This window comes from Lichenostomus cassidix, chromosome 4, assembly GCF_008360975.1.
Source record: "Lichenostomus cassidix isolate B80296 chromosome 4, HeHo_3.0, whole genome shotgun sequence".
NCBI lineage: Eukaryota > Metazoa > Chordata > Aves > Passeriformes > Meliphagidae > Lichenostomus > Lichenostomus cassidix.
This window is the reverse complement of record NC_139484.1, coordinates 62,100,485-62,117,735: the sequence shown is the minus strand read 5'-3', so window position 1 is coordinate 62,117,735 and position 17,251 is coordinate 62,100,485. Positions and strand designations below refer to the sequence as shown.

The 17,251-nt window shown below is 43.5% G+C and overlaps 1 protein-coding gene across 12 annotated transcripts in view; it reads right to left on the bottom strand.

Annotated features, from left to right (window-relative positions):
- REEP1 (receptor accessory protein 1) overlaps positions 1-6,011 on the bottom strand; it is a 67,452-nt gene extending 61,441 nt beyond the window's left edge. For 10 of the 12 annotated variants that reach the window (XR_014851886.1, XR_014851885.1, XR_014851888.1 and 7 more), the window contains exon 1: positions 5,815-5,981. Coding sequence is in view for 6 of the 12 variants with exons in the window: in XM_085059542.1 (XP_084915668.1) it covers positions 5,815-5,846 (32 nt within the window). In the remaining 6 variants the exon portion in view is untranslated. Of the gene's footprint in view, positions 1-5,640 lie in introns of all 12 variants that reach the window. The other 2 variants (XR_014851890.1, XM_085059546.1) reach the window with 2 other exon arrangements.
- Positions 6,012-17,251: the final 11,240 nt, after the last annotated feature.

The window sequence follows — 17,251 nt, the reverse complement described above, 5'->3', positions numbered from 1 at the left end:
TCAGGTACCATCTATTTAAGTCTGTAGTTTTGCTCTATCCCTCTCACTCATCAAAAATCCATTAAAAAGGCAACACACACACTTCCCAATCCCCTTTTATCAGGTTCCCTTTTATTAATTTATTGAGCAAGGAGCCTGGAGAAAATAAATTACCTGTTACTCTGTGGAATATTGGACACATCACTTGATCTCCATAAGTCTCGGTGCCCTTACCCATACAATGGCAGTAAAAATCATTCTGATGACACAACACTAAATTAATGCTTCAAAGTGCTTTAATACAGTGAATGGAAAGGGTCCTACTAAGGCAAAATACTGTACAAAGTCAGCTGCAAAGGCCAAACCCCTTGGCTATATTCCATAGCTTCCAGGTTGATTAAACAGCCTTCCTTACCACACCAGAACCAGTAAGATCTGTGATGTGCACACCAGAAAAACTTCCCCGTTGGGGCCAGGAGCATTTCCAGCACATCTGTGCATGGGCAGGAGAATCTGGGTCACGGCTGCCAGAGCAGCAGGCAGTGCTGTCCCCTGCAGCGTGATCACATTTCACATCAAGGGCACAGCAAATGTCGCACCTGCGCTGGGCGCTCCTCTGTCACTTACTGTCACCAACAGGTTCTGCCCCCTCAGCAGAGCCAAAGGCTGCAGCAGGGATGCACATGGTGGACACCAAGCTGAGCTGGCAGCCACAGAGACCACATGCTCTTCACACGAAGGACAGCAGCAGTGCAAACCTGCAGCCTCTGTTTTGAAGGGATTACACCGCCTTTTTTATAGGTAAAGTTTATTAGTAAACTCTGCAAGTATGGCAGGTGGTCTGCCCTTCCCATTTTCCAGCTCCGCAGCACGGAAGAGTCTACTGCAAACTCATCCCACAGCCTTGGCCGGGAGCTCAAGCTACACTTTGGGTCCTTCGCTATATTTTCAGATAATTTTACACTGCTGGTACAAGGCCTGTAGAGAGCAATAAACACCTGAATCCTTCATGTCACCTGCCAGTACCAACTAAATAAAGCAGGCTGTGAAGGACCTTCATATATGTGATGTATGTCAACTGAAACGCAAATGCTGATGTATCAATAACCAATACATGATATATATCAAGTGATATACATATATATATATATATATATATATATATAAAAACTGAAATGCTAATGCTGACGAGTCAATAACCAACAGCTTGAAGCTGTGCTCTGCTTTTATGAGAGCAGCCCCTGCCTGCTTGAGTGGATCCTGTCTCTTCCTCTCATAAAGAAGACACAAGTTATCATTTTCTACCATCAGATAATATCCATGATATGACTTTTCAGGTTTTGTTTCATTCATAAATTTCTTCAGGCTTCCCATACACATGAAAAGCGGGAGGAGGAAGGATCTGCTGAGTTTCTCTAAAACCGAAATTCTTCACTGATATAAAGATGAAATCAATGTCTGACTCAATAGCACTATGGATTGACACCAGATGAAGATGGGGGTGGCTGATCTCACACAGCCTTGCAAAAATGGCATCACAATAACTAAGAAAGAGAAAGCTGACAAACTGTGACAGGGAAGGAAATTTCATGCAGGAATTTAAAGAATTATTTGGTTCCCCTTTGATTTTGTTTAGAATCCAACTACTTCTAGGGACAGACAGAAGAAAGGATGCCTCTGATAGATCCCCAAATCCGTGTTATTTCCAGACAAGGATGGAAATTCAGACAGGGATGGAAATTTACAGTGAACATATCTAAGGCTGCCATTCTCTTTCACATCAAAATATAAGAGAACAGAGAGGCCATTAATGGTATTTTGATTTAAAAGAAAATAAATGCAGGCCAAAAAAAGCACAATTAAGGCTGTGGATTTTCACCATGAAGAATGTATTTAACCATTTTATAATAATTTGCAATGCACTTATAAGCTTCTCACAGGAGGAATCCAAATGCCTATGCCATCACACAGTGTCATCTCATCTACTGATAACCTGTCTAACCTAGGCTCACTGCTACTGACATTTCCTTCCTCTGCCATGTGTGCCAGATTGAAAGGTTTTCAAAAGACAGTGTAATGTGCCTAACTTTCAGAATCAGAGCCAAAAACCTTTATTTCTGTTCTGCACGAACCCAAGCCCATGAACCAAGTTTCACACTTCTGAGAAAGGAGAGGATTCCCATGCCAATCCAATAAGCTGCATTTATGTACACCACTTTTAACTTCAAAGTGCCTGCAGACAACAGCCAAAAGTAGCCACTTTGGTGTGCACTGTAGCTGAACTGGACTGCAACAACAAAGACAGATCCTATGTCTTTCTCCTGTAGAGGCCTCTACCGTTTGAAGCAAACTGAATCTCCTTTGAAATGAATAGCAATAACCTGTAGTTGGTAGGACAGACCATTGGTCCCTTCTGTCTGCCTCAAGTAACAGTTCATTACACTTCACAGATGAAGAAACTGAGATACAGGTGCTCCAGGATGTCCTTTGAGATGTACTCAGAGATGAATAATAAAAAAAGTGCTATAATTAACCCACAAATAACTATGTTATCCCATTCCAGTTATTCTGAGAGACATAGGAACAAGTAACTCCATGATGCAACAATTGTGATTCCAGTGATCACAGGCATTCCTTGGTGGAAAAGTCACCTGCAATCCACTGCCATGAGAAAAAAAAAAATCCCAATTTTGTTCTCACTGAGATGAGTAAAAAAAATACCTGGGAGTAGTGCCACAGGAAAATAAGAACTGAGCTCTTGGAGAAAAAATATCTGGGCACAGGACTATCTTTTTGTTTTGCATCTGTACAGAACCTAGTGCAGATTCTGAACATAATAAGCACTGAACAGCCATGGCAGTGTAAGATGCTGCTCTGAAGCTATTGTTTCTCTTCTGGGGGTTCCCAGCACACAGTTCTGCAGACAGAACAGAACCAGCCAGCACTCTGGAAACAAAGCCCAAACACTGAAGGTGAAATGAGGTAAGAGAAGGTTTGCAGCCTGACTTCCCGCTGAAAAAAGTGAGAAGGGCTCACAGGTTCTCCTTCAGCAACATTTTAGAAACAGAAATTGCCACGACTGAGCCAGTAACAACCAAATCAGAGACAGAGGAAGCAGCAAAGCACCAAAGAGACAAAGCAAAGGCTTGCTTTTTGTTTTAAAGTCCTTTCAGTTAGCTGAGTCATATCAGACATTAACTCCTGTGGAGATCAGCAGAAGTCATAAGAACACAAAGCAGTATTCACAGTGTGACTAAAGCACACCACACCACTTTCCTCATAATCCTTATCAGCTAATAAGATTTAATGAAAAAACAACTACATAAAGACAAGCAGGGAAGCAAAAAAGCCCAACCAGGTGGCCATCCCACTTAAAGCACAGCTATCTGTACTGATGGATCAACTAGTGATTTATAATGAGATGTGGAAATTGGATTAGATAGATTAAATCTTTGTCATGATCCTAATCTGAAGACCACTGTACACCAAGGAGTCAGGGATCCAAGTCACAGTTTCCCTGAATGGGTGCAGATCTGTGCTGTGCTGCAGGTGTATCCTGGCTGTCTGACCTGTGCTGGGATGCACATACCTCTTGGGATGCAGGACCAACTCGCTCATCACCTGAAATTAAACCACCTGCTCATCTTTGTCTTCATCTAAGTGTAGCAACAAGCTCTCTTGTGAACATCCTTTTCATCTGGCAGTAAGAGTGATGAATGGGAACGTATTTAGAAACAAAAAGAAAATGGTCTGAGAGCTGAAAAGATCAAAGTGTAAGGGAACCTTTCCACAGACAGATCTGAGTGGTGTGCTGCGTCAGACTGGAGGGTTCTTCCACGTCTGGCACAGCGGGGTTTCCAGGTTCTGATGGAATGTATGATTATTTATGCTTTCCTCTTTTTCTTTGCAATGCTACCTCTAGCAAATGGTGTTTTAAGCAATATTTTAGAGAGTCCTAGTTTATTGCTGGGATCATAACAAACCAGAACTTCCTGGTGCAAAACATTCTTAAAGGACAGACGTCCACTCAGTAGTGGAAAGAAAGTGGTGACTTAGCTTGGCCTGCCTTAGGTTTCCTTGCAAAATTCTTACTTATTTCTACAACTACTAAATAATTAATATTAACACTGCATATTCACTATTTGCTATTGAAAATGCAGCATAACAAATAATTTGTACTGCCCTTGCACAGTTGATTTCATGCTGTGACATGTTATTTAGATAACACTGAAGAGAACAGGAAGGTCTGTGTGCTCAGCTAATTACCTGACTGGTCAACTGCTCCAGGTCCTGCCCCTATCAGATTTTTGCCCAGTCCACATGTCTTAGATGAAATCACCCATATAGATGTGCACGTGCTGAGACAAGTAAGTTAAACTACCATCTCTGTGTAGACATTCTTTGTTCTTGAGGATTAGCTGGGTTACATGATAATGTGGTTTTTTTCAAAGTGGAAATTAGTCTAGTAAAGAAGAAATAAAAGCTGCCTTAGACAATACATGCTACATCTCACATTGCTGGCAGAGATATCTACACAGTTATACTGTTCAAATTAAGTCTTTTAAATATTTAACACGCTTTCCCAGAATGAAGTAGAAGCCAAATAATAGCTAGCTGCAGCTGAATCCAGATGACAGACTTCCAGGGGCTAAATTCAACTCTAGAGCCCCCAGAACATTCATATCTGACACTAAATGTCTTACTGATACCCAGATGTAAGTAAGATAAGGGTGAGTCTTCCTTTTGATGTTTCATCTCACATGGCAGAAGAGACCTTGAAAATGCTTTTCTGGAAACATGCTGATGGTGCAACATCATGGCACGTTTCTTTCAGACAAAGACAGTGACAGGCCCTTGCATACCCTCTAAAATAACTTAGGAGCACAACAGATGTTCTCCTGAATCTGTAGGAGATGCATCTATACGTACCTGAGAGAAAAAACTGGCAAATTATTCATCTGATGCCATATATTAGCCTTCCCCAGTCACATTTCCAGAAGGGAGATCAGCCATCCTGCTGCCCCACCTTAAGCCTGTAATACCCCTCCTCCAGGAATTTTCCAAATGGCATCAAAAATGCCTTTGTCTCACTAAACCTTTTCTAAGGTAGGACAGATAAACATATATCTCGAGCTTGCTCCGTTTTCCCCTGTTGCCTGGGAAGAATTTTCAGGGAATTTTTACATGTATTCCCACCTAGAGCACTTTCAGCCATGGAAAAGCTGTAGGACAACTGCAAAGAGCCACACGCTTCTTCTCCCAGGCTGACAGGTTAAAGGGAGAGCGTGACCGTCTTTTGAGAGGGTGAGTGGCAAGTTGCAGAGAGGAAAGGAATATTTGAAATTTCTTCTGCAAAACAGATAGAAGAAAGCGGCGGCTGCGGCTGGGAGACCCCGCGGCCGCCTCTCCCACGCCCCCTCGCGAGCCCCCGGCCGCGCCGAGCCCGGTAACAAAGCGCCGCTGCCCAAATCCGTGTCTATTTTCCCACCCGTTGATGCTCCGTTCCCCCTCCGGACCCCGAGCGCGTCCATCGCCGAGCACCGGGCGATGTCACCCGCTCTCTTTCTCCCCTGTCACCTTGCGCTGTACAGCGCGGCAGCGCTTCGCCCTCCACCCCCCGGTGATTTTCTCGTGCTGGAAAATCCCATCTGACCCACCTACCTCCTGCCTCACCCGCCGGGCAGCCGAGCCCCGGCCCCGACAACAACCTGCTAAATTTAGCCCAGTATCCACAGCAGGGGCGAGCGGGACCGGCGGCGCGGACACCGCACACACACACGCGGACAAGCGGGCGCACCGGGCACACGCTGCAGGTGCCGAGCGGCAGCTACTCACACCACTAGCCTGGAGATGATCCATGAGACCATGGCGCTGCCGTGTGCCGCAGGGCTGGCTCTCCCGGCAGGGAGGGCTCGCCCGGTGTCCTCGCCCGTTGCCGGCCGCCGCCCGAGTGCGCGGGGCGGGCGGCTCGGCCATCCGGCCCCGCAGCCTCAGCGCAGCCTCACTGGCGGCGCCGCCCGCAGCCAACGCGCAGCCGGGCCCAACCGCCCACACTGGGCAGGGCCCGCAGCCACCCCCCACGGGAGGAGGAGGAGCCCCCCGTGCTCCCCACTCCCGCCGGACTCCCCAGCCGGAGACCCCGCGGCGTGCGCGGAGCTTTTGGGTGCAGAGGTGGTCCCTGCCCCACCGCGGCACCGGCCAGGTACGCGGATGCCTGTGGACCACCGCAGCAGAGCAGGACACGAAGGAAACCCTACGGACTGTTCACATCAAAGCTAAGGCACGGGGTTGAGGGGTGTCTTCGATCCGTGGAAGGAGGGTTTCCCCATTTCCCCCCACCCACAAAAGTGTCCAGGCACAAGGGACAAGGGTATTAGCCACGCGATCCAGGTAAATTCCCATTACCATCAGTGATGACAAGCAGCAATCTCTCCTCGACATCAGTTTTCATTAGGGGGTCTCATGGCTGTCAAGTCCAATTTCCATGAGGAACAGCTGCTCACACACAAAACAACATATGTTGGCTTGACCTGCAGGTTGCTCTCCTTAAGTTTCCTTTGGGTTCTTCTTTTCCTTTCTCTGACCAGCACATGCCAAATGTGGTTAGATTGCCTGAAATCATCTTCCCTTGCTTTTTTTCCCCCGTTCTACTGGAAGCAAACATGGCCACGGCAATTCATGATGAGGTTTTGTCTTGCAGTAATCCTGAGATCTTAAGCTTGCCCCCAGACCAGCCCCAAGCTTCACTTGGAGGTTGGTCTGTGGAGCAGCTGGCCTGTTTTTGGCATTAGGACCTAGGCTCCAGCCACCCTGGGTGCACTGCAGGATCCTTGTCTCCATGCCCCTCACATTGCTCTTTTTGAAGACTGGGCATCTACAGCAAATTTTCCCCATCATTCTGAGACAGCATAGCTGAAAGAGGCTGAAAATCTCTCATGTGCTGTGAGTAACCTGGGAAGAACTCTTGTAGTGAGAGACTCAACGTTTCAAACCAAAGGTAGCAGTTCCCTGAGCTGATCACAGACTTCTCTAGTCCCACGTTACCACAGACATCCTCACAGTTCTGTCCACAGTATCCAGCCCTTATCACAGAATGGTTTGGGTTGAAAGGGACCTTAAAAGTCATCTCGTTCCAAGTCCCTGCCATGGGCAGGAGCACCTCCCATTAGAACAGGTTGCTCAGACCCCCATCCAGCCTGACCTCACACCTCACCTTTCTTCTGCTGAACTCAAAAGTCCTCCATAACAGGACCACCTTTCCTTATGTTGGCTCTCTGGATCTGGTCCCCAGAAAACCAATACACCTAGGGACAGAAAAACCAACAATCCACAACCTTTAGGCATAGACAGACACGTAGTTCAAGTTCAGCACCTCTAGAAATTAATTTTCGGGGAATATGTGCCGAGCCGCACTGCTCCGCCGGCGGCAGTGGATCTGTTCCTCCAGCAGGGGGAACTTCCACCCCGCGCTGGGACCTGGAACACGCTGTCACCTCCGCACCGCCGCGGCGTTACAGCAGCGCTTCTGCTCCCAACACCGGAATTTTGGGTTACAAACGAACTGGGAACCACAGCTGCAGGTATGGAGCCACCACACACTCCTGCCCCAGGGACTGTAAGGACCGACGGGAGCACCATTGCTCCAGCCAGCGTTTTGACTGCTGTACAGGCACCACAAAGGCAGGGCTGGGTGGTGTGCTGCAGTAAGCAAGTGTAAATTAGACGTCCTCTCCAGGCATGCTTGCTCTAAGCAAGAACTGCCTTCTCTCCAAAAGAAGCCATTAGGTCATCCAGCCCAAATTCTTGAAGCAGTGAATCATCCTGTGGCTGTCTTGTATATCGTAGCCAAATAAGTACTTGGAAATCTGTTACCTAAGATTTTTCCGGTGTCAGGATTATTTAGTGTGAGCTTTTAGACTGCATGTTGGCAGACAATCCACAACATTGTTACAATTAATGATGGGATATGTTCAAGTACAAGGCACAGATCTCTCTGCAAGAATATTTGTGTAATCACCACAGTACACAGAACTTGCCACTTAGTAGTTGCTATGTATTTCAAGCATAGTACTTGCTGCATATTTCCTGGACCAACAGGAGAATATATTGGATCATAAAGACAGATAATACAAGGGACAACACCCAAAGCTGCAGCAAAACGTTTTAGTGCTCAAATCATAACTCAGCCTCATGTCCTTCCAGCTCACCATGTTCATTGCAACTTGCCTTTGCTGCTGACCCCACTTCTCTTTTCTGGGCAGCAAACCTCAGAAAGGTTTGAGGATTTTTTCTGGCTGGAAGCAATCTGATAGGGGAAGCAGGACATGGACCCTTGTGCTGCTGCTTTTTACACAACTGGCACAATCACCATCCATTGACTGTTGACTCTGGTAGCCTCAAATGTACACAGATAGGTAGTCTGGTGATGGCAAACCTAAGAAGCCCGACTGTGTATGTAGGGAGCTTTACTGAAACAGCTGTTTGGTAAACAGAGGGTGAAGGAGAGAAATTCAGCTCCACTGAGTCACCAGTGGAAGGGTGACAATGCCCCCTACCTACTCCTCATGGGCTGTGTCTAAGGACAAGTCACACAGCCCTGGGACTCCGAGCTCAGCATGTGACATCTCAAGCATCCTGGAACGAGGCTTTGCTTGAAGAAAGCCTTCCCTTTGCCATTAAACCCCCTCATCCAGTCTATGAAAAAAAAACCCAAACCAAATTGAACAAACAAAAAGATCCCCCCAAAAAACAGAGACACAAAAGAAGAGTTAAAGTGCAGGAATAGATATGAATTAATTTTCACAGCCAGCTCAGCAGAAACGCCATCCAATGCAAGTGGGATATTTTGGAACTGCTTTAGCAGTGGAAGGTTTGGCAGTGAAAAATCCTACACAGATTGCACCATTAGATGGTTTGATTTCTGTTCCGCAAATTATAAATAAATCAGCTTTGTTACTCAAGGCAGAGCCACCACCCTTGCCCTAAATAGTATGCAGTCTTCTCCTAGCAACTACTTTTCCCAAGAAGTTCACAGCCATGGAAAACTCAGACCCCCCAACAGCTCTACTATAATCAGACTCATTCCTCTCTGCACCAGGGAAAGGGGATCTCTGCCTCACAGCTGAACAACAACTGCCAAGCCAGGGCTTCTTAGAACAAAAGCGTCACTGACATACATGCACAGGGCACTCTGTTACCAAAAGTAGAAAAGGTCAGGAAATAACAAGTGCAGACAACTCTTACGTCCTCCAGTGGATCAAACCTACACCAGAGGCATTTAAGAACAGCTGAAGTGCAGACTGCCCAGCCAAGAAATGTACCCAGGAATAGAGAAAAGTATCAGACAGAAAACCTGCAATAGTTGGGTGGTGAAGTTCACGTGGCAAAACCAAAAATTAATATAAAAATAAATAAAATACACATAACCATAGTGAACATGTATATCATGCAGTATTGTTACAGCACCTAAAGAGTATCATGAGAAGAAAGATAGTTTGATCAGAAATAAATATTCTGCATCCCATCAAGGAATGCACACACACACACATACACACACACACACATATATAGACAAATATACTCAGCTGCTTGAAAGACAAATGTTTGGTGTTCCACCCACTGGAACAGAATGGGTCACTCTTTGCTTTTATCTCCTGACTTCTAATTGGGAAGCAAAAAAAAGAAACAAATAGATGAAAACCTAATGGGGCAACATGCACAACTAGAGCAAAAATCCAAGAAGAATGCAGCTCCCAGACACAGTAATGAAAAATGCCCATTTCTGAAATGACAGCTTTACTAACAGAGTAGACAGGAAAAGGTTAATCCTATTTGTGGGGAGTGTTGTAAAAGCACAGGGAGACATTTAGCATTTCCTGGCTGCTGTTTCCATCTTTATTATTGAATTAATTGCTTCAGAGCTATGGCCATTAGCAAAGAGAGACTAAGAAATGCCTATTTTGTCTCAAAAGTGGTGTGGTCTGGCATTTGCACCGGGAATTGTGATTTCTGAGAAACACTCATTTCAGTGACTCACTACAAAAGCTTGGGGAAAACATGGAGATTAGCATATTTGAATGTTGTCATTTGGCTTTAGGTAACCAAAATGGGAGCACTTAGCCCCAATTATCCAAATACAAAACTCTGCAGCACAGAGCTCAGCCATTGATACTCAATATCTCAAATACTAAGCTTTGAATACCTCAAGTTGTGCATCAAAAATGTCTCCTGAGAAGTCAGTTCTTTGCTTTCCATATCCTCTTCTCTAACTTACAATATGCAAGATGCCTCTGCCTTGGAATAAATCATTAGTGGATCTGAGGTATCTGCAGACCTTCCAGCTCCATAAGAAATTATTCTAGTCCAGCATGTTTTCCACTCTACTATTTCTGAATCTTAGAATCATAGAATATCCTGAGCTGGAAGGGACACACAAAGAATGAAGAAATTGCTTGGTTTACAGCGTTTTATAAATTGATTTAAAACGGACTACTTAGTGTACTGTGAATTACTTTTTCAGCCTTAGAAGTCAATAAAGATATTTAATAAATTACCACTGTTGCTCCAGTACTTCCAGTACTTCGTTCCTTGTTAGCTGCTACCATCTTTCTACATAGAAGCAAAAAATTAAGAAACAAAACCACAACAAAAACAAACCCAACCCAAAAATCCTACAATAGTGATTTTGAATAATAAGGCATGCTGTCAAAACTTGAAACCAGGAGAAAGACCAAGCCTATCTTAGCTTTAAAACAGGACATATAATGGCCATGGCAAGCTTCTGTGGATGATGCACACTGAGTCAAGACTGGGGGAGGTTACTTTTCAAAGTTGCTCATGTGTGTCCCTCTGGGCCCTTACTATCAGCTACCTCGAGGGAGGAGATACTGAGAGGTACAGAGCTTTGGTTTGATCTAGTGGGTCAGTTCTTACATTCTTGCTCTGGAAGGATGGATTGTTCTGAATTTTATTACTGTGTAGTGTTTAATGATAGTGACGATAGTGAATGTACTGAAGGATGACTTGACCATGTTCTTGACCTTAAAGCAGACACAGAGAGAAAGGAGGAAGGCAATTAAGTGCCAGTGTGAACATGACATTTGTTCAAGAGAGATATTGAGAGAAATATGGTCAAGGCACGGCCTTGAGGTTTCACTGCAGTGCTATACCATGCAAATAGGAATGCAAACGATAACAAGAAGCTGTAAATAATGAAAAGGGCCCCTCTGATGAGCAGAAGAGAGTTTTCCTTCAAGGAAGCAGAGAAGGAATGTGCAGGAGGCTATCCATAGCCCTAATTATGTCAAGAGAAAGCTGCAGACTAGTTTTAGGAGTTTCTAGAGACTGTCTCCACAGACTGATGTAATAAAAGAATTGACGGCAATAAGAGAGGAAAGCAAAGTGGGCTTCTTTGCCATCCCTTGCTGCATCACCTTTAACCAACTAATTTGGTATCACAGGCACTGCTCTGTTTAGCAGTATCCTAAATACATAGGTGAAATCACCCAAGCAATTACAAGGCTAACATAGCAGTGTAAAAACATGTTTTAAAAACATGTTTTTAATAACTGTGTAAATCCTACTTACTTAATGGTAAGTTTTAATAAAAGGCTGATATTGACCTTCAGGATCAGTTTAAATCCCACCATAAACCAGGATGTGGTTTCAATTCCATGCAGAGCCCTGAGGAGGCAGAAGGAAATGAGCTGCCCTGGCACAGCTGGCAAAGATGCGTTCCCTTAGGAGCTGCTCAGAGGTACTTGCAGGTGAGCAGCAACCTCGTTGTGAGTGCACTCATTTCTCCAGGGATTTTCTCACACTTCTGCCAGGATTTTCCTCTTCCTCCTCTACACCAGAATACACCTGCTTCTCCCATGTGCATCCTGTCCTGTTCCTCTCAAGGTGTGTAAACCACCCACTGCCTTACAACTGCTTTGTCCTCAGTTACAGATGCAAAGAGAAATGCTGAGTGTCAAAGCTTGGAGCATATTAAAGACACTGACTCTTATACCATGTATATTCATGAATATGAAATTCCACCACACTTCCAGTTCTATTTCATTCTGGGAAAAGTAAAAAGGATGTCAGGAAAAAGATGCCTCTTTTTTATGGACAAGTTATATAACTAAATTTTTTCTCTGCAGTCAGGATATATGAAAAACTTGCAGTATCATCCTGCTTCTCTCCTTCTCATTATGTGGCAGTAGGAACAAAAATTAATTGTCTTCCCAGGGACAAAAAAGGCTACATTCCAAAACTGAAACAGGAAAAAAAAAACCCAGGATCCAAACCAAACAACTTAGAGGGTTCAGTCAAGAGAAAAAGACAAAGTAAAAATACATCCATTGTGGTAAGTTTTCAAGTTACATTCTACAGGCCATTTATAGAGGCCCCCCATCCCTATAAACTTAACTCCCTTCTAAAGACTACTTTAATGCCACTACTAATGAGGTCAGATAACGGTTCCTTGACTTGGTGCCTGCTTACAGCTCACAAAGGTCAAAGTGAGTGCTGTGGGCATTGCACATAGACAGCTCCCAACACTTGATATGGCTACTGAAAGTATTCTAACATGTTTCTGAACCATGCATGCCTTGGTGAGGAAAGCAGTAGTAGTTTTTTCCCACAAATAGTGATCCACTACATCTGCTTAGCATGAGATTTGAAAAGGCAACAGCTGAAAATGGAAATTCAGAGTCCTAGCAGTCTATACTTCAATACCACAACGTACTGTCATGAAGAGAAAAACAGACAACAGAAAAAACTGCTTTAAAAAAAAATCATCATCATCGTTTTAAAATAGCTTTTGTGCTCAACCCCCATTTTCCATATCAGTCTCCAGCCAGAAAACTGCAAGTTCCAACTTTTTGAGCTGCTAAAGGAAGCATTTGCAAGCACATGCTCTCCCTCCATACTCCAGTAAGAGACTCATAACTGCAATGCATGGAGGTGATGCAGTGTTTTCTGTGCTCTCTTCTCCCTCAGACACTAGGCCAGCCATCCTCTGTTGAAAATACTTCCCAGATCGCTAAGAGCCCAGAGATTCTCCAAGTGCCACTGAAATGAAATGGAATGAAATGGACAAAATACAGGCAGTGAATAGCAGTGCCAACAGCAGGGCAGTGAAGGTATATCTCTGTCCCATGGGAAATGTGCCAGCACATCATAGAGTCTTCCCAGAACTACCCTGACACCACTCAGGGTGCTGCTGATAAAAGTGTTGCTGTAGCAACACAGAGCTTACTCTGAGGCAACTACCCAGGAATGTCCTCAGGAGCCTGGGGATGATTTTCAACTCATACCAAGCTCAATGCTGCTGAGGCTACGCCTGACTTGGTACAATAACTGAGTAATTTAGGTTGCAAGTAGCCCATGGAAGTCATTATGTCCAACTTCCAGCTCAAAGCAGGGCCAACTTTGAGCCTGCATTACACAAGGGAGGACCTCATCTCCAGGTAATACTTTATAAAGTAATCTAGACATGAATTTGTGCCCTGTGGCAGTTACATTGCAGTGAGAAAGGAGATAGTTTTACCCTTACAACAACTCTGTAAAACTGGTGTGGTGGGCAGAGACCTGAAACTGTCTTAGAACTGAAGCTGTCTCCCCTGGTGCCAGCAGCATGGCAGCTATCAGAGCACTGTGCAACAGGTTGTGTTACAACCTCTTGGGTCAAGACACTGTTCTTTTGGATGGAAAAAATGGACTTTTTTTCTGCAAAAGTTGAGTGCTTTCCTTCTATTCACTATAGGCAAGAGGATTCCAAACCTTGGCTTTGGGTTATAGTAAATACACATGGTGGGCAGCTGCAGCCACTACTTAAGAGTTAATCCCCATAAAATCCTTCATTAATCTATCTACAATGATCAAGTAGCATGGAACATATTCAACATGGACAGAAAGTGTATGTTAGATTAACAGGATTACCTGCTGATGAGGGTAATATTACCCTGTATTTATTCAGCACTTCTCTGAAGAACAGAAGGTACCTTTCAAACTTAGGTAAATATTTGTTAATCCCAGAGGTGAAAATGTAAGTGCAAAGAGGTTAAGTAATAGCACCAGTTCCACACAGTAAACCAGTAGCACTATTCCCAGACATACTTTAACACACCATTTCTTGAGCTGCAGGCTGGTATGACCAGCTCATAAAGTCCTAACAATCACAGCACATCCTGTTCTCCCATGCTAACAGGCTGCCTACAAAGCAACATTTCCATGGCCAGTTAAAGCTCCATTTTCACTACTCATGTTTTGCTGACTTTGAAAGATTCTACACAATTACACCTGGGGAGCAAGCATACAGCTTACAGTACCTTCCTTTGCACTGTTGCATGTCCAACACACTGCTATGGAATTGTGAAATGTAAACATTCTGTACCATCTATAAATTTTATATGTGTAGTGATTGCTTTGCATTCTTTGTGTACAAACAATAGATGTGCTTAAAAGAATATGATAAAATAATGAACTTGATGAATAAAGCTCTCATTTTTCTCCCTCTTTAAAAGATCCTTTATGCCCACAACCAATTTCTGTGATTCGTGTCTACAGACATTATTCTTCTAATGATCATAAGGTCACTTGTACCACAGGCAAACTGTCAGACCTGAGCTTATGCTGTACTCCTCATTAGCCCATTAGTGCCTCTGACAAAGCAAAAATCCCCAAAACTTCAATGTCTGCCTAATTTGGGCAACAATGTGTAAACCAGAGTAGCATGGACACCACCCCATTTTAAGTTTGTATCTAGTTCAGCATTTACTCCAGCAGAAATAGTGGAACATAAGTCAATAATTAGGGACCTCTACAGCAAAGGAGGAAGATCAGACATCTCTGAGGGATAATTTGTCCCACTTATTCTAGACATCTATTTTAGTATGAATCTACTTCTGGAGATGCTTCTCTTCACTCCCTGCAGAGTAGGTTTAGACAATGAGATGCCTGCTGGTGGATGAAGTTCATTAAATGCATATTTTCGTGCTGGCAGTTTGTGACCTACATGTTATACAAAGTGAGATATATCCAACCTCTGCTGCAACCAGAGGCACAATGCTAATCATCTCATGGAGTGAGTCAGGGAACCAAACACCTGACATAATCATGCTTGCTAAAATTCAAAGTCCTCCAATGATCTGCTAAATTTTTTTCCAATACTACATTTATAAAATAATTTTCAGCCCTGCCATTTATTTCAATCACCTACAATATTTCCCTACTTCTTTTGTAACAAATCCATCTCTACTACCCCAACCTGCAGACACAGAGGTTTTAAGCTACTCCTCATTCTTTATATGTCCAAGTTTGTTGGACAGCAGAGACAGCCTGGAATAACTTGGCTGTGCTTCTTATATTCCCATTAGAAAATTGCAGATGTAAATTTTATTATGTGATAATTTGTGCATAAGAAATAAGAGTAAAAAGCAGCACTAGAAATACATGCTGCAGCACAAGTTCCTCTGCACAGGAAACTGGAAAATGTCATTTCCATTTTTGAGAAAACTGCAATTATGCTATTTAGGGCAGAAGATATTGGGAAGTAGGAAAAGTTTTCAGATTTACCTTCTTATGTGTTTCAGAAGAGATGAGAGACAGGACAGATTGCAATCCTCCTCTTACAAGAAGACAATGCTGACATATCACTTAAATCAGTGGATGAAATTCCTAGTTTCACTGGAGTTAGCAATCTGCTTTAGAACCACTGTTTTAATTTTAGCCATAAACCATCAAAGCCTAGGAGCTGGAGAGCAGCCATTAGTCTCTGACATCTGTGAAGAGAGACTAGTGAAGAGACATTCTAAAGCTCCATTGACATGGAGTTGACTTGGAAAACTTTACAGAGAGGAGTAGAAAATCACGAAGTGGTTTCCAGTGACAAATACAGTATGTGATATAATTACCAGTGCCAGTTCCAATGCCCAGCTGCACTGCAGACTTCAGCCTGGAGTCCACTGCAGTCCCAGGGGCCTCAGAACTGCCCAGTGCTCCCTTCTCCTGGGCTGGCTGGAGATGCAGAGACCTCTGCACGTGGCACTGAGAGAACAACAGGAACAATCTGTAACCTACAGCTGTAACTATTTTGAAGCAATGCTGTTACATTTGCTCTAAACTAAAGAGAAATTACAGTGCCTATTTCCAGTTTCTGGACTGAGGGTAGTGGGGGGGGGGGGTGGGAGCCAGTTTGATGGAACAGGGGGATCAGCTGCTCTGATTCTGCTTTGAATATATTTTACTCAAAATTTCAACTCTCACATATTATTTCTTGCATTGCCCCTTTATCTGAAACAGATGACTCAATCCCAATCTAATATTAAATTTCTTCTGGGAAAAATTCTTAGCAGCTGCTTCACAATCATGCTTTTTTTCCTCTCTGGCATTAAGGGAGCATAAACACTTATTAAAGTTTAACAGAGAAAGTAAATTTGAAGATTAAAATAATGTTTAATTAGTAGCTCTAATACTCATAATCTTTCAGGTGCACAACACAAAGCAATTCATAAGAATGATTACTCTTACAGAGAAGTGAGGTGAATTAAATGATCTGCCTTATGACACACTTAGTGTTAGATTCCAAATCTGGCTCCCAGTTCTATGCTATACCAACTAGGTCACATTTAGCAATATACAACTTTTAAATATTCCCAGATTTATATTCACCAATATCTGGGATCTTAACATTTCTTAATATTTCAATTTTTATTTTTCTTTTTAGCTTCAGTGATACATTACTTTAGCTTTGTTAACTTTATATCAGCACAATATATAGGATTATTTCTCAGCTGACCCTTGACATGAAAAAATACTGCATTTTCCCACTGGAATCAGTTACTGCAGTAGCAGGTAAACCACACCATATATCCATTGCTCCAGTTCAAGGGAGAGCTGGTTAGTGACAAGACAGAAGAACCAGAACCAAGACAGGGAGTGTTCTCTGCAGGGAGTGGAAGAATTTTCAGTGCATCAATAAATTCATGCACATACAACCACCCACTGAGATCACCCTCCAGTGTGTCCTTCCTCCAGTCAAAAGGCTGAACCTCTTTTTAAGTGAATACACATTCAAGAACAGTCAAAGTTCTTGTTCAAATTGCACATACTTGTAACTTGACAATCTCCCAATGTTCACTATTCTGTCAAAAACTACATTAAATTAGAGAGGCTGAAAGAGAAATTTGAAGAGAAAACGTGGGTTTGAATAATCAAAAGAAGCACTGTGAATTTAGTCCAAATGATCTTAAAAAAGTACTTAGCAGGGTAGGTCAAAATCAGAACC